The sequence below is a fragment of the Pantherophis guttatus genome, chromosome 8, assembly GCF_059756535.1.
Source record: "Pantherophis guttatus breed Tessera chromosome 8, ASM5975653v1, whole genome shotgun sequence".
NCBI lineage: Eukaryota > Metazoa > Chordata > Lepidosauria > Squamata > Colubridae > Pantherophis > Pantherophis guttatus.
In genome coordinates, this window is record NC_142070.1 from 70,291,805 (window position 1) to 70,318,454 (window position 26,650).

The 26,650-nt window shown below is 41.4% G+C and overlaps 1 protein-coding gene across 8 annotated transcripts in view; it reads right to left on the reverse strand.

Annotated features, from left to right (window-relative positions):
* EXOC1 (exocyst complex component 1) overlaps positions 1-26,650 on the reverse strand; it is a 49,394-nt gene that overhangs the window by 1,699 nt on the left and 21,045 nt on the right. For 2 of the 8 annotated variants that reach the window (XM_034411376.3, XM_034411375.3), the window contains 11 exons: positions 26,205-26,258; positions 23,124-23,273; positions 20,151-20,256; positions 14,899-14,943; positions 10,991-11,154; positions 9,683-9,793; positions 9,516-9,592; positions 7,030-7,258; positions 5,957-6,140; positions 4,047-4,246; positions 1,162-1,356 (listed from right to left, as the gene is read on the reverse strand). In XM_034411376.3, coding sequence (XP_034267267.1) covers positions 1,162-1,356; positions 4,047-4,246; positions 5,957-6,140; positions 7,030-7,258; positions 9,516-9,592; positions 9,683-9,793; positions 10,991-11,154; positions 14,899-14,943; positions 20,151-20,256; positions 23,124-23,273; positions 26,205-26,258 — 1,515 coding nt within the window. The remainder of the gene's footprint in view (positions 1-1,161; positions 1,357-4,046; positions 4,247-5,956; positions 6,141-7,029; positions 7,259-9,515; positions 9,593-9,682; positions 9,794-10,990; positions 11,155-14,898; positions 14,944-20,150; positions 20,257-23,123; positions 23,274-26,204; positions 26,259-26,650) is intronic. The other 6 variants (XM_034411379.3, XM_034411378.3, XM_087874935.1 and 3 more) reach the window with 3 other exon arrangements.

A 26,650-nucleotide genomic window follows, 5' to 3' on the forward strand; every position in this document is an offset into this window, starting at 1 on the left:
AACTCCACAGGTGAAGTCACATTAAATGTTTTCAGTGTTAAGTTCCAGAAGTACCTGGGGAATGTGAATTTAATTTCATACACTAATGCCTGAGGCGTCGATGAGTTTCCACTCAGATGCTAACCTATGTCTGAGCTGTGTGACTTAAATGATAACAGGGACTTACATGACCTCATAGTCCTTCCTACAAACATTTATCTCAGCATAAACTATTCATGTAGAAAGAAGAATAGTTCTCCTCAGCATGGTAGAAAAAATGTGTTGTACTACCCCGTTTCCCCTAAAATAAGACATCCCCTGATAATAAGACCAATCGGGCTTTTGAGCGCATGAGCTAAAATAACCCCCCCCTCAAAAATAAGCCCTCCCCAAAAATATTTAATTGCATGCACAGATGGTCCCCACCATTTCCTCTGGTTAGGGAGACAGAGCTGGAAATCAGGCAAGATGGCAAGAGGAGCCCCGGCTCCATACGCCCCAAAATAATAAAACATCCCCGAAAATAAGGCCAAGCACTTATTTCAGGGTTCAAAAAAATATAAGACAGAGTCATATTTTCGGGGAAACATAGTACTATTCATTCAAGTCCTATCACTGTGATGACAAACCTATGGCACACATGCCACAGATGGCACATGGAGCCATATCGGTGGGCACGCGAGCTCAGCTCCGGCACACATGCACGCACCAGCCAACTGATTTTCGGGCCTTCTGGGTCCGCCAGAAGTTGGCAAACAGACTGTTTCTGGCCTCTGGAGGGCCTCCGGGGTGGGGGTGGGGGAGGCTGTTTTTGCCCTCCCCAGGCTCCTAGAAAGGCTCTGGAGCCTGGGGAGAGCAAAACACGGGCCTAATGGGCCCACCAGGCCATCATGTGCCAAGCGCAGGGGAAGCATGGGGGGGTGTCGCATGCAAGCATGGGGGGTGGGGCGCATATAATTATGGGTGTGGGCACACGCGCGACCCCACCCCCCCACACATGACCCCCGCTCTTGGCATGCGATGGCAAAAAGGTTAGCCATCACTGTCCTATCACTACATACTACATACTAATCCAAACTAGTATAATTCAAATTTCATTCTTGTGATATGTCATTCAGATTAAAAGACAAATGATGGAAACCGTAATAGAGGTCCTTCTTTCAGCCTGCTCTCTTACATTACCTGAAGTAGGTTTTCTTCCTCACACAGATGTTTGTCCACCTTTCTATAAAGATTGTCCAATCCCTTTTTGACTTCTTTGCCAGGGTACTCCTTAATAACTTTCCTTAGCTCCTGTTTACTGAAGGCCAGCTGGTAGCTCACTTCCTCTTCTCGCACTCCTTGAGCCACACGGGCTTCAACACCCTCGAAGAAGTGCTGCAATGAGATACAATTCAGATCAACTTCCACGTTGACACCGCTTCCATGCCCCAACGCTTCCAAAACTGTTGCAAGGCAATTCGCCTGCATCTTCCAACCTTGTACAGGTAGTCCTCGATTTACAACGGCTCGCTTAGTGACTGTTCAAATTTAGAGCGGCACTGACAAAAAGCGACTTATCACCATTTTTTTACCATTTATGACCGTTGCTACATCCCCATGGTCACGTGACTTACTGACAGCTGATTCAGATTTATGACGGTTGCAGTGTCCCGGGGGTCATATGGGATCGCCTTTTGCGACCTTCTGACAAGCAAAGTCAACGGGGAAGCCGGATTCACTTAACAACCGTGTTACTAATTTAACAACAAATGTGGCAAGAAAAGTCGTAAAATGGGGCACAACTGACTTAGCAAATTTCTCACTTAGCAACGTAAATTTTGGGCTCAATTGTGGTCATAAGTTGAGGACTACCTGTAGTTTCCAGAGGAGTCTCCTGTGGATTTTACTCCACTAACCATTGCCAACGGTAGGGGGCGGGTGCTCATCTCTGTTTCAAGGCCCTAGAGCCAGTGCTGTCAGAAGACATTTCCGCAATCATGTGGCCAGCATGACATCATAGAGTGCTGTTATCTACTCACAAAAGTGGTACCTATTTATCTATTTCCATTTGCATGCTTTCAAACGGCTAGGTTGGCAGAAGCTGGGGCGAGGACGGGAATTCAGCCCATCACATGGTGCTCAGATCTTGAACCTGGGCTGCTGGCTTTCCAGCCAATAAACCCAGCATCTTATCCACTGAGTCACTGCGCCGCTAGGAGTAAAAAATCATTCCTCCACCCTGAGCTTCCACAGATTCTCTAGTAACAAAAATCCCATCCTCCCACTCCATGTAATAAAGTACATTTTATATTTCCTAAATACCTAAATTATATTTATTTAAGGTAAAGGTTCCCCTCACATATATGTGCTAGTCATTCCCAACTCTAGGGGGCGGTGCTCATCTCCGTTTCAAAGATGAAGAGCCAGCTCTGTCCGAAGATGTCTCTGTGGTATTGTGGCCGGCATGACTAAATGCCAAAGGCGCACGGAACGCTGTTCCCTTCCCACCAAAGGTGGTCCTTATTTTTCTACTTGCATTTTTTATGTGCTTTCAAACTGCTAGGTTGGCAGAAGCTGGGACAAGTAACGGGAGCTCACCCCATTACGCAGCACTAGGGATTCGAACCGCTGAACTGCCGACCTTTCGATTGACAAGCTCAGCATCTTAGCCACTGAGCCACCGTGTCCCTTATATTTATTTAGGTATTACCAATACCTAACTACAATCCAATCAATTTCTATAAGGGGAATCCGAAAAGAGGCTCAGCCATACTTTCCCATGAAAGATCTGAAGCCTAAAAGATAGGCGGAAACTCTTGTAAATTGGGAAGTGCTCATAAATTCTATAGAGGTTTGATTTCTGTTTCTTTTTTTAATAAAAAAGCTAGGTTTGCTGCAGTTTCATCCAAGCAAGAAATATATTAGTTGTCAAACAGAGCCACTATCATAGAATCACACAGCTCCAAGGCAAATTTGCTTCCTTAATGCTCACATTCACAAACGCAGAACAGTTATTTGGTCTTCAGTATCTAAAGCAAACCATACTGTCATAACATTAAAATAGAATGGCACAGACTTAATTTTACCCTTGAGTAGAGAGTGGGAGCCATACTTCAGAAACTAAATTTGATTGGCTTTAAATTACAGAGAAACTTAATTTAAAATTACATAAAAAACAAATATACTGTATTTTTCGGACTATAAGACGCACTATAAGAGCCGAGGTGGCGCAGTGGTTAGAGGGCAGTACTGCAGCTACTTCAGCTGACTGCTAGTTCAGCAGATCAGCGGATCAAATCTCACCGGCTCAAGGTTGACTCAGCCTTCCATCCTTCCGAGGTGGGTAAAATGAGGACCCAGATTGTTGGGGGCAATATGCTATTTAGTATACTGTCTTTGGTGTAAGCCACCAAAAGTGGGTAGAAATGTCAGTGCGTTTTATGGACCAAATATGGCCGTTTTGGCGACCCGAAAACCCCACGTGTGTCCCATTTTTGCCAAAAAACAGGACGTGCAGAGGGTTTAGGAGGCCTGCAGAGTGCTCCTGGGGGTTGAGTAGGCAAAAAAAATGGGCCCATTTTTCACTAAAATAGGCCTGTTTTTAACAAAAATGGGGTGCACAGAGGGTTTGGGTGGCCTGCAGAGTGCTCCTGGGGACTAGGGAGGGCAAAAACGGGACATGTGGGGGGGGGGTTGGGAGGCCAAAAACGTACTTCTTAAAAATACTATTTGTGGCTTCTGCGTTTTTGTGGTATGATAGAAAGCACTGAAGGACAGCAGAAGGTCATCAAGTATGAAGGAAACTGTGCAGTTTTTCGAACACTTAAAAGAGATTTTGAAAATATTCAATTTGTTATCAGCAATCATGTAACCATTAATCCAGAGCGATATTAAGAAGGAATACTTTATCACTTCTTCCCACTCTCAGAAACCTGCTCTTAGAAATTAGTTTCGCATTATTTGAATGATCTGGAAAATAGAGTATTTAATGAAGGAGAGAATACTTTATTTGTGTTTTATAAAAATATGTATTTTTGGTTTTAACCCAGAATTAAAGAATTTTTTTTAAAAAAAACATTTCTTACATTTAATTTCTCAAGCGGCTGTCCCAAAGAGTAGATCACATATGACTGTAAGTAATCTGTGTATTGCTGTTTGGCTTCCTTTTTCTCGGCCTCTAGACAAGAGATCTTCAAGCGAGAGAGCGTTGCAAAGATATGGTGAAAGTTCTCCATCATAACCACATCCCGAGGAGTCTTTTGGCTTTCATTTGCTACTTTCTCAACTACAAAAATAAAAAGAATGCATCCCATGTAGACATAACCACCATGAAATATCAAAGAGCAATGATAATGATATACGAGACCGCCTGCTGCCAGCAACAGCCTCCCACCGGCCAATACGCTCCCAGAGAGAGGGGCTCCTCAGGGTGCCGTCGGCCAGACAATGCCGACTGGCGACACCCAGGGGGAGAGCCTTCTCTGTGGGGGCACCAGCCCTCTGGAATGAGCTGCGTCTTAAGATTCGTCTCATCCCTGACCTGCGTACCTTTTGCCGCATCTTGAAGACCCTCCTGTTCCAGTAAGCCGGCCTGGCCTAATACGAATTTTAGAATGGGTGTATGTGTGTTTTAATCTATAGGCCAAATTTTTATATATTTAATTTTAAATTGTTGTAAATTTTGTATATTTATATGTGTTTTAATATGGCTGTACACCGCCCTGAGTCCTTTGGGAGAAGGGCGGTATAGAAATCTAATAAATCAAATCTTCAAATAACTATGCTTACTTTCTAAATCAGAAGATTATTGTGATAAATTTGGAAATACAAGCAAAGAATTAACTGTAAAGGATAGCGGACAACAAATTAAAAAGGTCTTAACTAGTAGTTATAAAACAGAAAAAAGATGACAGTGAAAGAAAACTAGTAAGAGAGAAAGTAACATTATATTATTATTTTAGTGTACTACACAGTGGTGAAATCCAGATTTTTTTACTACCGGTTCTGTGGACGTGGCAGGGGAAGGATACTGCGAAATCTTCATTCCCACCCCATTCCAGGGGAAGGATATTGCAAAATCCACATTCCCTCCCCACTCCTGAGGAAAGGATGTTGCAAAATCTCCATTCCCACCTCACTCTGGGGCCAGCCAGAGGTGGTATTTGCTGGTTCTCTGAACTACTCAAAATTTCCGAACCTGCTGGATTTCACCCCTGGTACTACAGTATAGTTAAAATCAATTATGTCTCTCATTGTTATCATCATTAAATTATTTGAATCAGAAGCGAGTCTTCTGTCTCTTCACACTAGCCCATGCTTTGGGGTGGAGTCTGGGCAACTGAATGGAGCTGAGTGTTTACTGGCCGGATGCCCTTCCTGTTGCCAAAGCGGAGTTATATTCAGCAGATACTATATTCTCATCATGCCCAGAGAGAGAAATATCTGATTCTACCTAGGATCAAACTCACAGCCTCCTGATTGTGAGACGAGAGCTCCACCTCAAGGCCATCGCACCATGCTTTGTTTAACTATAACTGGTGAAATCAACTAACTTACTAAGCAATAGATAAGGATTTGGCCTGAACAGCATGTAAAGTCAAAATCAAGCAAACTGCATTTATAACTTAAGAGTTCCACGCAGCTATAGTATTCAGTGGGTATACATGTCCAAATCATAATTCCTTGAAATTCCCCAGATTCTGCTAGATTATGTCTTAGTTTTGCTTGTGGACTGTCCCTATAAGATAAGTACCTCTAAATCAGAATCTGGAAATTGACAACAGAGTTGCAAAAAAATGGGATGAAATACCGAAACACTTCATCCATGATTGATAGGTACAAACTCTCAAGTGACAAAAATGATTTGGAAGTGACTTGTAGTGCAATAATGCATAATAAGATTCAACAATACAAGACTTTAGCCCAATTCTTCAGTAAAATGAGATATTATTTATGACACATAGCAGATCACTGACTTTCAGAAAAGGGATTTTACCATTAGCAAAAACTGCACGAATAAGTTTCAGATAAGCTTTATCTAGATCTCCTCTGCGTTCAGCATTTCTGAATATAGATTCAGCCAAGGCTGCAAACTCTTCAAATTCAGCAACAAAAGGAAGAATTCCAACTTTGCTCTTCTTGGATATCTTTACATCTTCCATTTGCTTTATCTGATTACTCTAAAACGATATAAAAAAAAAAGATTAGCCATGTTTTTAATCTTAAACTTATATTTCCACGCAGGAAACCGATTTCCGATAAATAAGGGGATCTCTGATCGAACGGTAAAACAAAGGGATTCTAGTTACATTCGGAAAAGAAGATTGTCAAGGCATGTTCGTATCCCTCTGCATTTGCTACACAACAATATGACTGCACAAGATCAGTGTGTGTCCATGTGTGAGTGTGTAATATTCATTCCACAGGTTTCATCTTTCTTCGTCTTCTCATCCACATGAAATGGAGGGGAAGGGGTCAGGAGTGGATTTCAAAAATTTTAGCAAGGGGTTCTCTACCCAGTTGCTGGATAGGCGTGGCCATGGTGGGTGTGGCCTAGTCAGCCTCCTGCACCATGGTGGGGGGGTAAGGCATTTTTGCCCTCCCTGGGCTCCGGAGGCTTTTCTTGAGCCTCCAGGAGGGCGAAAACAGCCTCCCCAGGCTCCGGAGGCAACCCCGAACTTCCGGTAGGCCCGTTTTTTGCCCTCCCCGAGCCTCCGTACAAGCCCTGCACTTACCTGTATCCAAAACAGGCCGTGTGGAGACTCCTAGGAGGGATGGGGTGGGCAGGGCCAGCCAGGAGTGGGATTTGGGAGTTCTCTGAACTGCACAGAATCTTAACTAGAGGTTCTCCCGAACCCCCAGCAGGCCACCCTTGGAAGGGGCTCCATTTAAAGGGCTAAATATTTGTACAATATTGAGTTGTTAAACACTCTGGCAATACCAAAGCACAACACAGGCCGCCCCCCCCTCTTAGGATCTCACTTTGAATCTTGAATTTTATCCAGAATCCAAACTGCATGCAACCACTACAAACAAATCATCTAATCTATCAAAGTGCTTAAAACTTACAATGCATTTATCAAAGTTTCGCTTGACAGTCACTAAAACATTCCCAAGGGTTGTGCTAAGGAAGGAGGTTGGATCCACATTCTGGGCTGTCCACACATGATGACTCATTTTCACTAGCATATAGAGGGAATTAAAGCTGTCAATCTTGTCTCCCAGAGCAATGAGGTTATTCAGTTCTGGTTCAACACAGCGAAATATTTTTATCATCATTTGCCGGATCATGTGGTTCCTGCAACAGATGGCACGGAGTATTACAATATTAATAATACTTATAAGTATTAGATACAAATACTGAGATTTAACATATATTTTAAGGACTTGATTTGATTATTTTTAATTTTCTAAGTCACCGTTCATTCACAGAGCCTTATGAAGAAACCAGTGTTGATCTATTTCAGTATTTTTCCAACTGAGCAATTTTAAGATGTGTGGACTTCTATTATCGGAGTTCCCCAGTCAATGCTAAGTTGGAAAAACACGAATGAAATACGACTATCATATTAGTGCGGCGACAAGCAAATATGTGACTAGCTTCATGTTGCTCCCAGCTTATTTTTTAAACTCCTCTGGTCATGATTGAGACTACAGGAACTGTGATTTGCTCCTTCCCTGCAGCCTGGCATCTTGGGAGATAAAGAAAACCAGAAACAGAATACGGCTCTATTTCAAGACATTTGTGATTTTAAAAAATCACAATTCTAGTTCACAAAAAGTTACCTATTTATCTATCCAACTGAGTGCTGACTGCACACCAGAAGAACTAGAAACAAGAACAGTTTTTTCCCGAACGCCATCATTCTGCTAAAGAAATAATTCCCTCAACACTGTCAAACAATTTACTAAGTCTGCACTACTATTAATCTTCCCATCGTTCCTATCACCCATCTCCTCCCACTTATGAATGTATGACTGTAACTTTGTTGCTTGTATCCTTACGATTTATATAGATTGTTTCATAGTATGATGTGATTGCTTATTTGTACCGTATGACTATCATTAAGTGTTGTACCTTATGATTCTTGATGAACGTATCTTTTTTTTATGTACACTGAGAGCGTACGCACCAAAGACAAATTTGTGTGTCCAATCACACTTAGCCAATAAAGAATTCTATTCTATTCTATTCTATTCTATTCTATTCTATTCTATTCTATTCTATTCTATTCTATTCTATTCTATTCTATTCTGCTTTTACAACAATGCCTTTACCCACCAGGTAAATTAAGTATTATTTTATTCATTAAATGCGAAACTCAGTCGACTGAATATCTAAAAATGTATTACAAATATCCTTGACTGGCGCTGATGGTTGATACGGGTTGCTGCCAGCATCCTAGGTATCAACCAAGTATCTTCTTAAAATGTATGATGCTCCAAGCAGCACAGGTTTTTGCAGTTCCGCTGGTGTTATATCAGCAAGCTGTATTTTTTATTATTATTATTGTTATCTCTTTTATTCATTAAACATGAAACTCAGTCAACTGAACATGTTTCTTACTTTCTGAACCCACAGTCATCCACTGGCTGCCATTTGCTGTCAACCATGTCTTCATTATTTGATTTCAAATAATTCTGGGAGAAATTTTTCAAAAGTTTCACCACAAAGTCCAATGTCCAGTTCCTTTTTTAGGAGCAGCCTGGTGCAAATAAATTATGTTATGCTTAAGGCAACACTCAACCGAATTTCTGTGGTTTTTAATTTCAATTGTTCACTGCTGCATGAGCAGCATATTTACCGTGTTTCTCCGAAAACACGACCCACCACAATAATAAGCCCAACCCTAATTTTTTGGGGGTGGGCCTAATATTACCACTACCCCGAAAATAAGACCAGGGGGGATGGGCATGACCAGCACAAGTGGTGGCGTGTGGGGGAGGCAACTGTCCAGCTGCAGCACCCTGGCCCCTTGGGGCAGCGCAAATACCACTTTTGTCCTTCTCTTTCTGGGCACAATGTTTCTGCTTGTTGGGCCGCTTCCCCCAAAGCCGGCAGCTCCACGGCCAGCTGCTTTGTTTTTTCCCTCTTTTTGGGAGGCTCGTGGAGGCCTTTTGGCTCGCGGGAGGAAAATGGGGAGGGGGATTTTCCTGCCTGTCATTCATTCCTCAAGCTCAACATAGACTGAGGGAAAGATGACAGGCAGGAAAATCCCCCTCCCATTTTCCTCCCGCGAGCCAAAAAGCCTCCATTCCGAACACTGAAGGTTCAGAATGAGGCAACGGTGTATCCGCGGCATGTCCAGCTCACTGAGTCTGACCTGCTGCACCTCAAAAAAAAAAGTAAGACCGCCCCGAAAATAAGCCCAAGTGCTTATTTTCAAGTCTAAAAGAAAATAAGACTCGGTCTTATTTTCTGAGAAACACGTTATTTATGTGATTTATATGCTGCTAACTTCCAAAACAGTCCTGAGCAATAAAGATTCACAATTTATTCAAGATACAAAGAGCGTTTCATTTTCAAAAGATCCCCCTGCTAATTGGAAACATACTCTGAATATGCTGATTGCAGCCCACCAATATTGTGTGGCCTCGTTAAAGTTCCTCCATCAGTCTCCTCGGTATCACTCTGGAAAATAAATGGAAATGTAGAGGGAAATCAGGCTAAGGTTACAGCCATTTAGCTCTGAGTCAATAATTTCCAAATTGAGATTCATACCACCGGTGTTCCAGGAATGCTGAGATGCTGTTGAAGTTTGAAGAATTTACTAATGAAGTCTTGTTCTGCCAGACAAAGCGGCTCTAATTCACTTAAGACCTGTTCAAAAATCTATGAGGATCAAAACAGATATTTAGCACACACAAACACACATATACAAATGTCTTATTGCCATTATGTTCCTTTTAAGAGCAATGGAAGTGTTTTCAATTGACTGTACCTGTGGTCATAAATTGCTATTAGAGGAAGAAGGGGGCGGGGGAAGCAGAAATAGCTCAGAAAGTAGCTCTGCCAGATTTTTAAAAGGTGCTTAAAATATTAAGAGCTAATATTAGGAGATCAACTTGAGTGGTGCAGTGGCCTAGAGGTGAAGCTCCTACCTCACAATCAGGAGGCTGTGAGTTCGATCCTAGGTAGTGGCAGATATTTCTCTCTCTGGGCACAATGCGTACCATATTTTTCGGAGTATAAGAGGGTGAAAACCCAAAAAAGGGGGTGAAAATCTGGGTGCGTCTTATACTCCGAATGTAGCCCCACTCAGCTTCTCAAACGGAGGTTTCAGAGGCTGAAAAAAGCATCAGAAACGAAGCTTTAGAAAAAAAGCCCCCAAACAGAGCTTCAGAGGCTTTTTTTCTGAAGTTTTGTTTCGGAGGCTTTCAGAGGCAGGAAAAAAAGTTTTTTCTGAAACGGAGTTTCATAAGTTTCAGAGGCAGCAAAAAAAAGCAAGGCACAGAGCTCACAACCGAGGAACCTGTTGCTAAAATTCACCTCTGGGAACAGCTGATTGGGGGTATTCCGATCCACCTGCCAATCAGCTTTTTTCTTATCTTCCTCCCCAAAAACAAAAGTGCGTCTTACACAATAAATATCAGCTGCAAACTCTGCATTGGTGACAGGAAGGGCATCCGGCCAGTAAACACCCAGCTCCATTCAGTTGCCTCGACTCCACCCCGCAAGGGATTACGGGGTCATTAAAAGGCAAAAAAAAAAAAATTAGATCAACTTCTAACCTACTCATAAGCTAGAAGCTGCTGCCATGTGGATTCTCCAAGTGCTGAAAAGGCCGCAGAGGAAGTTCTGCCAATCATTGTGAGCCCAACGAATATCCTTTTTCCATTGATATCAAGTTCTAAGGAACAATATGAAGAATTGCAGCCTGCAGATCTATTGGTCCCAGATATGGGAAAAAGCTGGGAACACTTGATTCACGTGAAACAAGAAGGTTGCAATGGCATTTATATGTGTTAAATTAATATTTGGGGGGGGGCAATAGCTGGCATGCAATTATACCCAGAATCGTTGCATTACCTTATCAAACTTAGTCCTATCTGCTACATCAAGGTCGGAAGCGGACATGTTTCCCATATCTAGCAAGGAGGATGATTGAGATCTACGGCTTCCTGAACTCTGAACGGAGAGTTTGTTCAAGCTAGATGTTGAGCCGGTCAGTTTCCCAGAGCTTCCGTGAAGGCCTATGACATAACACAAGCTAGATAAGAAGTTGCCACACCGGTAAGCATCATACGTTAAAAACGATCTCCTCATCTACCTGCATATTATGAGGGCATTCCTTACAGAATAAACACCAGAACTGCTCTGGTGTTGCTCTATTGCTTCACCAAAGACAATAAACTGATTCAGAAATGCACACTTAACGACAGACATTTAGGATCAGCCAATACAAGAACTAGCACCTAAGGCTACTAGGAATCCAGAAAAGAGCACAAATAAGGGTAGACAGAAAGGCCAGGAACAATTCACAAAGGGGCGTCTTCTAGAAGCAAAGCGGAACGAAAGCCACACATCACTATTTTCTTAGGAAGAAAGTAGAAGCAACCAACTCCTGAAAAAAATTAGGGAGATTAGTCTTCCCATTCTTGGGGGCCTTTCCAGTAGAAACCTCTCCTGGGACACCTACTCTTACAGCTTTTATCTGTTTACTGCGGTTTGATTGTATTTCATTTCAACTGGAAAGAAATGAGAAGAAGACTACAAGTCAAAATATTTTAAGGCTCCCAATTTTGTGTTGCTCCCTTGCTTAAAAAAAAAAAAGTTCCAGGAGTGAGTGTGGGCGGGTGTGAGTGTGGGTGTGTCTCCGTCCCCATATTTCCTGCTTCCAACACTTACATCCTTCCCCACCCAAGGGGTGGTTGACCCTCTAAAATGGGCAAATGAAATTCTAAATTATGAGATGTCTCACTCCATCCCTCAGCAAGAGTTTCGAGCAGAATGCAATCCTCTGCTTTAATTCTAGACAAATCATCGTTTGAGACAGCGTAAGCAGTGGTGGGATTCAACCGGTTCGTACCCCTTCGGCCGAACTGGTTGTTAAATTGCTGGCTGGCCCTTCCCCTCCCTGCCCCTTCCAAAAGTCGTCCCCCCTCCCCGCGCCCCATTTTGGCTCCCAGGTAAATGCAGGGAGGCCTACTATGCCCCAAATGGGGTACGGGGGTGTAAGGCATTTTTAGATGTCTTGTTTCTCTTTAATTGTTTTTGGGCACCAATCATATCAGCCCAGACTGGCATTGGCAAATGGGAAGGGATTTGGAGTCACAACCAAAACATCTGACATTACTCCGTATTATTCTTTATTCACCCTACACTGCTGTTAATCATAATTACAATCAGTGAAAAGAAGCTAGCCTTCAGACATCATTTATGAAACTGGCTTGTTTCTGGTTATTATGATTAATCATTACCTGAACAGTGGTTAATTTAAAGTCTTCCAAATACCTCTTTTGCAAGTGTACTGGAGAAAGGAGGTTTATTGCAGGATCCAATCTGGGTCGGTCACCGGGACCCGAAGTTTTGTCTTCCGAGCTTTTGGACTTGTGCTGGAGCCCATCTTTAAGGAACTTATCCCTAGTTAGAGAACTTCTGAACTCAAAACCTCTGATCCCGGTGACTGACCCAGATTGGATCCTGCAACATTATCCTGGGACACGTATATTCGCCTTCATTCGAGAAGGCTTATTCTTAAACTGAGAAACTATAATTCAGTAGCCCAGCATTTGAAAGGGTGTACGAAGTGCAATAGGACACTGGGTGGGAAATCTCAAGCCCTTGGAGATCATCCTTTGTATAGTCAAAAGTGCTTTACGTTACAGCAGAAGTCTTCAAACTTGGCAGCTTTAAGACTTGTGGATTTCAATTCCCAGAATTCTCCAGCCAGCTATGCTTGAATTGAAGTCCACAAGTCTTAAAGCTGCCAAGTTTGAAGACCTCTGCGTTAGAGCATTAAAGGACTGGAATTAAGGAAAATAAACATGTGAGTTGAAACAATTGCCTGCACTATTGTTGTGACCCTGACTCCCGAGCCTGTCCTAACAGAGGAAGGTGATGGGGAGGAACTGACAAGGCCACCCTCTCCAGGATCCTCCTTTCTGGCAATGCCTCAGGTCCCATCCAAAGGCCAGGAGGAACAGCCTGGCATGTGCCAGGAGGAAGGCATATCGGAACACCAATTGATAGGGAGCGAGGATGATGAATCCTGGCTTGATCCCAGGCAGCGTCAGAGGGAGAAGCGTGCGCAGCAACGGAAGAGGCGTGGGAGGGCCAAAGATTGAGCTGAGTCACGGAGCCACGCCCCACCAGGAATAAAAGTGGGTGGGATTGCTCTTCAGGCTTTGTGACGGACAAAGTTAAACCCTGAAAGTCACATCGTGATCTCTGAAATTCGGCTTGGATATATTTTGGACTGAACATTGACTAAACTCTTGTCTCGTGGATAATTTGTTGCTCCTGGAACGGACTGAAGATAAGTCCTCTTCTGCTTTATGGGAGTGAAAATGGTCTTGGCAGGCATTCGGCAGTTGGCTGCCAAAACCTTGGTCTGCCAAGAATTCTTATCTGTTTACCTAATAAAATATTGGCAGGCGGGCTTGGTATTACGTTTGCCTGTGTGAGGAAGGGGGACAGAACAACTATAGTGGTCAGGTAATACTCAACCCGGAGTACCCCAAGTCTCATGAAATGCTGGTCCACAATAGCCCCAAGCCATGAAACCTGATGTGTGTTGCCACAACAACCCACATTCGAAGAGCAGGACAATAGTTCTTAGCAAACAATGCATGGGGGGTGGGGAAGTTACAGATGACTTGATGCCCATGCAGATGGCAATGCCATTGAATACCAATCGTGTCATAGATCTTAAGACTAACAAAAGTTGGGCAGGCGTGTTACCTCTAAAATAATTTACTTGGCCACAAGAATGTAAGCAGGAAAAGTCAGGTAGCACACTCCAGGGACCAAGTTTCTCAAAATTACCTGCTGGCAGCTAATTGAAAATACAAATATAGGTAAAGGTTCCCCTCGCACATATGTGCTAGTCGTTCCCGACTCTAAGGGGCAGTGCTCATCTCTATCTGCTCATGTAGCCAGCATCTCTAAACACCAAAGGCGCACGGAACGCTGTTACCTTCCCATTGAAGGTGGTCCCTATTTTTCTACTTGCATTTTTTACGTGCTTTCGAACTGCCAGGTTGTCAGAAGCTGGGACAAGTAACAGGAGCTCACCCCATTACGTGGCGCTAGGGATTCGAACCGCTGAACTGCCGACCTTTCGATCGACAAGCTCAGTGTCTTAGTCACTGAGCCACCGCCTCCCTCTATAAAATACAAATATAGAGGCATACATATGAGTTTACGAGTTCACATTGCTGAAAGTTAAAGCTGAAGTGTAAGGGGGATGACGATGCCTGGGAGAAAGTTCTCCACCAGTCAGACTCCGTGTGCACAAAATGGTATTCCCATAATGAGTAAGGATGATGCAATGCAGAATAATGCATGCTAGCATTATTTAACCATTTTCAGTGCCTTGCATTGGGCTTGCAGCTGTCGTTTGTGTGCCCTGCCAATCCTCATGGATTCATTCACAGGGTCAGCATCCTGCACTATGGAAATGCTTTTCTCATATTCCAAGAAAATATGAGGAAGGTACGATACTTCCTAACTTTAAGATAAATTGTAAAACACGTTTTATTTTGCCCATGACTCAAATCCCACCGCAGCATTCAAGTATTTTTTCTTTTTTTTGCTGCTTCCCCAATTGAACATTTGCTTTTCCTGTACCTCAAATCAAGTGCAAAAACACCGCATCTGACAATTCACAGGTTTTGCCGTGATAATTTGTGTGGAATTTTTTTTGTTTTTGTTTTTGTTTACCAAAACATAAAATGCACTGGCAATAACCATTTAAAAGCTCTGGCGATACTCACTCTCTGTTTCCTGTTTGACAGCACTTTCTTTTCGAGGCAGGGTGGCTGGGATGAATTAGGTTGCAAGCATCAAAGACAAAGACAAGTTAAAAATGCATTTGGCACAAATCATGCACGAGATGCAAGTTAAGCACTAGCTGGAAAGAAACATGCAGAGAACTGTAAGAAGCAAGTAACTACAAGTTGCAAACATACATAGCTGGGAAGGCACTAAGGTGGAATCTATTTAAATATGCAGGACATATGTATGCGTTAAGGAGCCTTTCCATGATTTTCCCCATTTTTTTTTAATCTGGCGGGGGGACACAAACAGAAATGGTGGTGAGTCCTGAATGCAAGATGGTGCATCAGGTGCGGACAAGTTATAAGAGAAAGCAGATCTTGCTCAAAGAAAGCCACAAGATCTGAAGGGGACAAACTGTGTGATAGGATTTTTTTTACAACAGGGATCTCCATCCTTGGCAACTTTAAGCCTGGAGGACTTCAATTCCCAGAATTCCCCATTAGATCCTGGAACACGTCTTTGGATTGCAGGCCATTTTATTAACAGGGACTAAACAGGTGGTCCTTGACTTACAGTTGGGACGAAGATTTCAGCTGTTAAGCAAGGCAGTTGTTAGGTGAGTCATCCCCAATTGTATAACTTTTTTTGGCCATCGTTGTTATGTAAATCATATATATATTTATATTTATTAAATTTTTATACCGCCCCCTCTCCCGAAGGACTCGGGGCGGTGAACAGCCAAGATTAAAAAACATACAATATAAACATTAAAATACATTTAAAACAAAATTAAATCCAAAATGGCTCCCCAATTTAAATCATGTGGTCTTTAAAGCGAATCGGGGTTCCGCTAATGAGCTGCTTGTCCGAAGCCAGCTGAAAATGGTCGCAAATGGCTCTTGTGTGAGCTTGGGATGCTGCGGATGCTGCGACGATTGTTAAGTGTGAGGACCAGTCATAAATTCACTTTTTGTCAACTTTGAATCACTGCTAAACAAATGACTGTAAGTCAAGGACTATCTGTACACCTTTTTCTAGATTTCTGCAAACCAAGCTACACAGATGTGCCTTCCGTAGTCACCAGGTTTGATTTAAAGGCAATTGTATCTTTATTTTTTTTCCCCCTGATCTAGAAGTTGACCCCAACTTTCTCTGCAGCATGGCAAGGGGTGTGGATACAGTTTTCTTGGACTGTATGAAGAAAACCCATTTTCCTTGGACATCTTCTAGACTCTAGTGCCTCTCTAACAGGCCACCTTCGTGCTTGCATTGTTAGGCTCGTTCCGACAATAATGGAACAACCCAAGTTGTGAGCCAAAAGATAAAATGCTACTTTATACAGCAATATCAAATCATCATTTTCCTGAGAAATTTTCCTCAAAAGTCCCTGAGGCCCTCCAAGGAAAGCTGTGAAAGGCTTAGCAAAATCTTTAAAGTGTAAGTCCTTGATCATGAGGCTAAGGTGTGTCTTGGTACCAAACCATACAAATAGCCTCATTTTTACAAATTACGATTCCAAAATTGTGGAAACCTTTTGGGAAAAGTGTATTTTTGAGGTTTGATGGCTAATAATACCACTTTTTTTTTTTTTTTTTTTTGGAGTTTCAAGATAATCATATCCCACTGCTGGAATGGCCTGGGAATAGCCCAGACCTTAACCCAATTGAAAATCTATGGAGCTGACTAAAGAAACTTGTTAGTCAGAAGCGACCCAGCAATCAAACCCAGATAATAGAAACAATCATTCAATCTTGGTTTCACATTATAACAGCTGCAGAACTAAAAGACTTGGTTCACTCCATGGGAAGACATTGTAATACTGTAATCCATGCTAAAGGTTACCCAACTAAGTATTAACTGACATAATAATTTTTGTGTATCTTTTTTTTTCTATGGTGATAATTTTTGTATATCTTGTTTTTTCTATGGTGATAATTTTTGTATATCTTGTTTTTTCTATGGTGATAATTTTGTATATCTTGTTTTTTCTATGGTGATAATTTTGTATATATCTTGTTTTTTTTATGGTGATAATTTTTGTATATCTCCTTTTTTTCTACATGTTTCACTTTTCTTCTTTCTACTGTAACTGCTATTCTAATAGCAAATCCTTCATGAAAGTTATTGCATTACATTCTTAATTAAATTATCTTTCATTGATATATAATTTTATGGTACTACTCCAAAAAAAGTGGTGTTATTAGCTAGTTTTAGAAAATACACTTTTCCCAAAAGGTTTCCACAATTTTGGCCACTACTGTAGGTAGCATTAAGTTTTTCATGTGTAATACAGGATTGTTTTCTATCTATGTTGCTGTAATGTAACCGTGGCTGGGTTTGAGCACAAATGGAGGGGACAAATATTGCGACTGCAAATACAAAATCAGAGACAATGTTACCTAAAACACTGTAAAGAAATCTGGAAATTACATTCTCAACTAGTACCAGGCTGACCAAATGATCAATGGTATAGTTTAGAAAGTGCCCACAGGAAATAAAATCCAGTGGAACCCTGTACAGAAAGGTTCATAGAATTCACATGGATTTACTTCCAAAGTTAGCATGCACGCCACGCAAATCTAAAATTTGCACCATTTGTGCAATGACATCATGTTGCGCGTGACACAGCTTGACCCACTGCTGCGGGTACCCAGGACTATACCTATTTTGATCTATCACAGGAAGAAAAAAAGTTTGTTAAAACCAGCTAATATAAGAACATAATGAACTGTTAAGATTTAGAGATTATTTTTTTAGACTAGACGCCAGATAAGACATCTGCAGCACACTATATAAAGCTAAACTTGAAAATAGAACAGAATAGAATAAAACTCGAAGGGACCTTAGAGGTCTTCTAGTCCAGCCCCTTGCTCAAGTAGGAGAACCTATACAGCAGGGGTCTCCAACCTTGGCAACTTTAAGACTTGTGGACTTCAACTCCCAGAATTCCTCAGCCAGGCTGGAGAATTCTGGGAGTTGAAGTCCACAAGTCTTAAAACTGCCAAGTTTGAAGACCTCTGCTATACGGTATCTCACAATCTGCCAGCTTCTATTGCTGGATTTTTCCATCAAAAGCAAACAAAACGAATTAAAAACATATTTCAGACAATTCCACATCTGTGAACATAAAAGTTTAAAACAATGTAATCAAAGAGCGACTTTTTAAACAAAAACATCAAGGATGGGGAAGTACCAGCATTTAAAAATGGAGCAAAGGCATTATAAGAATTCAGCTGCACCTAGTAATATTTATATTTTATTTATATAAATAAATTTATTTATTTATATAAATTTAAATAAATAAATTTCTTTAAATAAATTTATTTATGAATAAATAAATTTATTTATTTATTTATATAAATAAATAAATATTTAATATTTATATTTTATTTATATTTTTCTTAATCAGACAGGCTGTGGCTGGCTACGTCGATGTTCTATTCCTGAAGGAAGGCAAGATTCTGGCTCCAACCTAACTCGAACTGCCTATTCTAGAAAAGATTCGTTGATCCACAGAAACAGAATTATATGTATTTTTTATTGCTTCTCCCTCTATCCCTGCTTGCTTTCCATGAAAAAAACAAAACAAAAAAGCAGTCTTGCTGATAAAAAAAACAAGCTGCTAGAAGTACATATTTTCTTCCTTTCAAAAAAGTAGCTATATACAAGTAGTCCTCGGCTTACGACCACAATTGAGCCCAAAACAAAACCTCTGTTGCTAAGGTGAGAAATTTGTTAAGTGCGCTTTGCCCCATCTTAAGATCTTTCTTGCAACGGTTCCAGTCGTTAAGTTAGTAACACGGTTGTTAAGCGAATCTGGTTTCCCCGTTGACTTTGCCTGTCAGAAGGTCGCAAAAGGGAATCATGTGACTCTGGGACCAGTGGTAGGTTGCCCCCCCTCCCCGGTTTGGACCGGTTCGTAAGAACCGGTAGTAAAACTGGCGGGAGGCTCCACCCACTGACCCTGACGTCATCAGGAAGCCTCTGCATATGCGCAGAAGAGTGGGCGGGCGCACAGCCCTGTTGCAAACCAGTAGGAAAGGTAAGTAGAACCCACTCCTGTCCGGGACTCATAAATATGAGTCAGTGGCCAATTTTGATCACGTGATTATGGGGATGCTGCAATGGTCATAAGTGTGAAAAATGGTAATAAGTTAATTTTTTCAGCGCCATTGTAACTTTGAATGGCCACTAAACAAACTGTTGTAAGTCGAGGACTACCTGTATATGGCTGGAAAGAAGTAAGTGTGTGTGTGTGTGTGTGTGTGTGTGTGTGTGTGTGTGTGTACATTCGATCACTGAGATATTTAGAAGACTCCATTCCCAGGATCAGTGGTGGGATTCAAATTTTTTTTACTACTGGTTCTATGGGAGTGGCTTGGTGGGCGTGGCAGGGGAAGGATACTGTAAAATCTCCATTCCCACCCCACTCCAGGGGAAGGATACTGTAAAATCTCCATTCCCACCCCACGGGAAGGATTCTGTAAAATCTCCATTCCCTCCCCAATCCAGGGGAAGGATACTGCAAAATCCCCATTTCGTCCTGATCAGCTGGGACTCGGGAGGCAGAGAATAGATGGGGGCGGGGCCAGTCAGAGGTGGTATTTACTGGTTCTTCAAACTACTCAAAATTTCCACTACTGGTTCTCCAGAACTGGTCAGAACCACCACCTGAATACCACCTCTGCCTAGGATACATCAACAGCACCTAAGAAAAACCAGGCCTCGTTGGAATCTCTGAACACAGATCTTTTTGGAGTCACTGGGATCACACTGTGAAAATTTCCCAGAATCTCATCGACAGAAAATCAACAAGAGTTAAACAGAGCTCACTGCTACTCTGCCTGTCAAGCAGAGTAGCAGAGTTTAGTTCAAAAAATCTTTCCAGCTCAGGCGTTATCATCTATTTTATACCACAATTCGTAACCTCCTCTCAAGCTCTAACAAAATTTTAGCAACCTTGCAAAGATGTCAACAATTTTATTTCATTTCTGGTGAACATGTTGCAGAAGATTTACTTTATAGGTTGTTTTTTTTAATTAACCTCCCTTTTTAACACATAGGGCTGAAGCTTACCCGAAGCATAATTGCTACTAATGGGTAAATGATATTTATTTACATCTAGCAAGGAGATATTTTTTAAGTTGTTTGAAATAATTCTGCACTTCCGCTACATTTTGAGTAATTAACTGCAAAAAAAAAAAGATTTCTTCGGTGTTTTGTTTTGTTTTTTTAAAAAAAAACTTACCAAACTTCTTTCCTTCCTTAGTTGCGCCTGTCATTTTAATCTTGGCCACTTCAAAGAAGTCCTTTATTTCTCTATCATACAAACGGGATAAATAATCCATATAGTTCTTTAAAAAAAAAAAAAAAAAAGCAGACATGGTTGGCTCCAAGAGAGAATGCAAACGGTTCATCTGTTTTTACGTCCATGCATTTAAGATAATTTTGACAAATCAGCATGCGAACAGCAGTGAAGTTATTAGAACAAAAGACAGAATGAAGAAAAGAGTATTTCATTTATCTTCAGTCTAGACCTAGACCTCTCTGTGGGCACGCGAGCCGTCGCCCCAGTTCAGCTCCGCCGCGCATGCGTGTACCTCCTGCCAGCCAGTTGGTCAATGGGTCTCTGCTGCGCATGTGCAGGAGGGCGGGGCATGTGTGGGGGCGTGTGTGCATGTACGAGGCAGGGGGCATTTGCGGGGGGAACACGCGCATTGCATTTTGTGGGTTCGGACACGTGCATGGGCATTCACACACACGCTTTGGGCACTTGGTCCTGGAAAGGTTAGCCATCACTGGTCTAGGTTATAAAACAATAAGTCTGGGGGATTTATTTATTTTTTTTACTAATTTTATCCATTTTTCACTAACTGCTTAGGTACTCTAGCCAATACTCACCAGTTTACCTAAGCCAAATTCTTGCACCAGTCCAGAGCCATATGGCAAAACCTTCACATTAATTTAATTTTACAACAATATTGGTCTGCTAAGCATGTCTACCTTAGCAAAAGATCGCTAATGTGAAATCCGTAAGTAGTCACTTATGCACAAAGCCCAGTATTTTGCTTCTTTCTGAACTTAGATAAAGGTGAAGGTTCCTCTCGCACATATGTGCTAGCCGTTCCTGACTCTAGGGGGCGGTGCTCATCTCTGTTTCAAAGCTGAAGAGCCAGCGCTGTCTGGAGACGTCTCCGTGGTCACGTGGCCGGCATGACTAAACGCCAAAGGCGCACAGAACGCTGTTACCTTCCCATCAAAGGTGGTCCCTATTTTTCTATGTGCATTTTTTACCTGCTTTCGAACTGCTAGCTTGGCAGAAGCTGGGACAAGTAACGGGAGCTCACCCCGTTACGCGGCACTAGGGACTCGAACCGTTGAACTGCCAACCTTTCGATCGACAAGCTCAGCGTCTTAGCCACTGAGCCACCGCGTCCCTTTCTGAACTTACCACCTCTAATTGCTTGCAGATATGCAAAAAGAAATGTTAAGCGTACTTAAAAACAAGTATGCCTATAAGAGAGCAGCATCTGTCCCTTGTCTGGTGCCTAGCAAAGACAAGCTACCAGCCAAAGCAATCGAAATACAACTTGAAATCTAGTGAAAAGATAAAAAGAGGATTGATATGAGAAGATGCTTACGTCCTCCATGTAAATTGTATACAATGTATGTATGTAATTTCGTAGATTATGGGGAAAATATTAACTTGCTTGTACTTTTGCTTCCTAAATCAAATCAATCTTTATTTGGTCACAGACCACAATTAATTAAAATAAAAGGAAAAATATACTTATTCTAAAATGGGGGTCCTCAACCCCACAGGGTCCGTGGCCTGTTAGGAACCAGACCGCATAGCTGTAGCCGAGCAGTGGGCAAGCGAGAGAAACCGAAACCATTCCCCACCCCCACCCCAACCCCCCAGTCTGTGGAAAAATTGTCTTCCACGAAACCAGTTCCTGGTGCCAAAAGGCCCCTGTTCTAAAGTATCTAAAAAGGGTTGGAATTAATACTACAGGATACGGTGCAGCCTACAGGACAGTACTTGGCTATGGGCAGAGAAATAAAGTCAGACGGTTCCAATAATAACTTCTTGAGATAAAGCAAATCGGAATAACCCGGCTATTTAGTGAAGACTGGAAATAATAATTCCTGGCATGAACCTGATTTGATTTGATTTGCTTCTTTAAATATTCTTTTTCCCCCCGTTTCTTTTCTTTTTTTTCTCCTTTTTCTTTTCTTTTTTCTTTTCTTTCTTTCTTTCTTTTTTTTTTTTTGTATTTTGGGTTTCTATTTTTCGTCTCTTTTTCTGATTTCAGTTTTTTATTATTACTGTGTTTCTCCTTTAATAAAAAGTACTTTTATGCAAAAGAAAAAAAAAAGAATGGCCAAGAAAAACTGATTTCCCCCCCCTTAACATACAATCTTAAAAAAAAACAGATTTCCCCCCCCTCTCTTAACATACAATCTTAAAAAGACCTTGTAAAAGAGAAGTAGCTTTCCCCAAATTCAAGCGCTGGCACATTCTGGGAAATAATCTGAGATTCTGATCTAGAGCAGGGGTCCCACAACCTCTGGGCTGCGGCCCACTACCAGGTCTTGGCCTATTTGCAACTGGGCCATGTGAGCTGCGGGTCGGTGTACACAGCTTGACTTGTGCAAGTGACAGACGCAAGTCGAACTTGTCAGAATATTCATGAACTGGCAGAGAGATGGTAACAAGGTCAGCCAATGAATAGGCATAGCAACTGGATCAGCCAATGAGGGCTGTTTAGAAACAGAAACTTAAGCAAGAAGTCTGGGCGTGGCTTAGCTCTGTGCTCAGCTCTAAAACGAAACCAGTCTGGGCTTGCCTGCTTTGCTGAATTGAAACTAAGAACTGTTCTCTCCTCTGCCTGTAACTTCTACCATGTTGGAAGAATCAGCTATTGGTATTGTACATTTATCTTCATGTGTTATATGTATATAAAGAGAAGTTAATGAATCCTGCTGCATCAGTCTGCCTGTGTGTGCTTTCTGGATTTGATTTTGCAACAAACTCTGACAGAGCTGCACGTGCATGCGCACACCCGCCCAACGCTCACGTGTCCTGGTTCCCCCCTTTCCCTCCCCAGCCAGTGATCTGGACCGCCAATCTAGAGGTTGCAGATGTGAGAAATGTGTTTGATTTTTGCAAGGGTGCCTTATTCTGTATTATCCTAATTTCACTCTTTGAGCGATTTACCTTCGTCAGCCCTTCGTATTTCCCATAATCCGTATTCTTTAACCACTCCATAAGTTTGGCATACCGGAGCAGGTCTCGGTGAAAAGGGTGATGATTTGGCAAGGTCAGCTCAGCCGAGTGCTGAGCAAGAGTGGAGCTCTGGTCGTGGCCCTTTGTGGAAGGAAGCAACAGAAGGAAGCTGTTTGAATAAATTATAGCGGTAAATCTGCCAGACAGATTGCCGTTTAATCATAGAAAAGAGGCTCTGCTTGTCATTGGTTAGTTAGGCCGTCCTGCTGTTCTGTGAAAAACAACAATGGCTGTAACATTCAGAAACAACATAAAAGACAAAATAAACACTGGATTACAGATTAACCACAACGCATCCTTCTTATCAGGAGTTGCTCCTTCTGCTGAAAAGTTCAAGGTGGCTCTCAATGAAACTTATAATTTGATGAATTAATATCAATTTATAGAAATATACGAGGGTTTCAATTATCTGTGAGGCAAAAATTAACCTTTACGTGCAATCTTTGCCTTGACTCATACTCTTCAATCTTGTCAAGGACGATTTTTAAGTAAAATTCATTACAGGCAGTCCTCGATTTACAACAATAATTGAGCCCAAAATGGATGTTGCTGAGTGAGACATTTGTTAAGGGAGTTTTGCCCCATTTTTACGACCTTTCTTGCCACGATTGTTAAGTGAACCACGGCGGTTGTCCATTTAGTAACGTGGTTGCTAAGTGAATCTGGTTTCCCCCTTGACTTTGCTTGTCAGAAGGCCGCTAAAGTGGATCACATGACCCTGGGGCGCTGCAAGCATCTGAATTTTGATCACGTGACTATAGGGATGCTGCAATTGTCGTAAGGGTGAAAAACGGTCGTAAGACCCATTTTTCAGCCTCGTTGTGACTTTGAAACGATCACTAAATGAAGTGGGGACTACCTGTATAAGCGTTTGACAGGCAACTCCAGACAAGATGTTAACACAAAGCAGTGCTAGTTAACAAACACTATTCATATACATGTAAGCCACACTCTTGACCAATTATTTGTCTACAGGGGAAAAAAACAAGACCTTATCAATGTGATCTTAATGTGAATAATGTAGGAATAGTACAGGGTCAGCTATATGAACACTGAAGGACCCTCTTTATTCACATTATTATAAGAAAAAAATGTGCTTGTTTAGAGATTACACTAAATCAGCTAAATTCCATTCTTGGTAATATATATCTTCTGAGGGGCCTAGCTGTCAAGGATGCAAGGACATCCATATGTAATATATATCTTCTGAGGGGCCTAGCTGTCAAGGATGTAAAGACATCCATCTGAAACAAAAAGTTACTTATTATCCAAAGCAGCCATGAATCTACGCATCAGCAGTCACAGAACTGAGGAAGGTTGTTTAGCTAAAATAATCTTATGAACTAGAAAATAATGAAAGAATTTAGTAATTAGAAAGTGTCAATTATAATGTAACAAATGTATGTTAACCATATATGGAAAACTGCTGTGCCCACAAAATCCTTTGTCTTGGATATGTATAAAAGCAGTTGTATCAGAGCTCTTCTTGGTTCAGAATTGCAGATACAAATCTGGTTCTGAAACTGCGCAATAAACTGTCTCTGGCTGACCCAGGAAAGTTGTTTGGTCCTATCATTCCATAACAATCTAGCTTCTTAACTTTTGTTCAATAAAAATTAAAAGGAAATCATTATCAATTTATCTTGGGCTTGATAAACTTGAATAAATTGCAAAATATGATTGACCCAACACTGATATGTAGAATTTATGCGGTATTTACTAGGATAGTCAGTTAATTTACACATTTTGCTATATGGCGGCAGATTTCCTGCTTTCTAGCCTGGTGCCTTTGCTACTAGACCAAACTGGGCCTCCAAGGAATATCCTCACTTAGTTACTATCATCACAATAGTCATTTTACTGGAAGCCTCAGCAACATGCTTTCAAATTTTCCATGCTCCTTCTTGCCAAAAAATTTGTATACATTTGCTCTAGCAAATCTACCGTATTTTTCGAAGTATAAGACGCACCTTTTTCCCCCCTACACTGAATGTAGCCCCACCCACCCACTGGCCCCCACCCTTTGGCCTCTGCCTCCCAGCAATTTACCTCCTTGCAGCCAGCAGCAAGAAGAAACAGCCCATTTCAGCTTCAGCACAGCCTGATTAGCACAAGTTGATTGTCCATTGGATCGGCCTTCTGACTTTCAGCTGTTTCAGGCTGCAGGGATTGCCATTGCCTACTGCTGCGTGGGCCTCTGCTGCTTGCTGCAAGGAGGTAAATTGCTGGGAGCAGATTTTTTTTTCTTGTGCTAATCAAGCTATGCCGAAAATGAAAGTAAAGCAGACTATTTGCTGTTTGCTGCAACGAGGCAAAATTGCTGGGAGGCAGAGGCAGATTTCTTTTTCTTGTTTTCCTCACCCAAAAAAGTAGGTGCGTCTTATAGTCCGGAGCGACTTATATTCCGAAAAATACGGTATTTTCCCAGGGTGGATTCTTATGCAGTCAAAATTGAATAACCCATTTGCAACATGGTAGGCTTTGGGGAAAACCCATGTTTTGCAAGAAAACCAATGAATTAATTTAAAAAAAATCCTCAATTGGACAAAAGGCCCAAATGAGTCAATGAGAACCAAGCACAAACCAGCTTCTAGGGAGAGGATACAAAGGACACTATATATAATTTAGTAACTGGGAAGAATTATCTAATGGGGAAAAAAAATCTACCTTTGGAAATGATCCATTATGATACGAGCTCATAATGCATCCATGTGTAATTCTCAAAACAACACACTTTGATGCACTTTAATCACACATTTCATATTAACCATCTTTTAATCATCGTCCATCTAAATTCAATATCTTCTCATTAAGATATACTTCTTTACCAGGGGCTCAAAGCGTGAAAGATTTAAAGAAGACGTAGCAGTCACAAAGACTTATTCTTCAACTCATAAGCTGCATTTTGTACTTTAGAGAGGCAACACTGCAAGAAATAGTTAGGTTTAGCAAGCTTGGTTTAAAAAGAGGCCGAGTACAATTCAAGCAGCTTGATTCAAACTCTATACTCACAGAAACTGAAACATAGTAGGACCTGTTACTGAGACCCTTCTCCAGTTCAATAAACTATTTGGAGATAAAATACAGGGATAAAAAAAAAAACACAGAGAACTGAATAGATTTGCCCAAACAACCCACCACAGAGCTTGAATGGTGAATGTAACACTTTAGGATGAATTGCTCTGGAATAAATGTACAATTGCAGGGCCATTTGAAGATCATTATAAACTCGCTTGTATATCTCTATATAAATTTGTTAACGACACACATTTCAGTTAACCAACAGAAACATCTCTTTAACCGTCAGAATAATGTATATAAATAATCCAGAAAAGTAGTTTCTCTTTTAAAAAATAGGATATTGTTTTATATTTTTGCATCATCACAATATGATTTCCATCTGTTTTCCTTTACATTATTCTAAATACCAAACTAAGGACAAATCCGAAAAGTCAAAT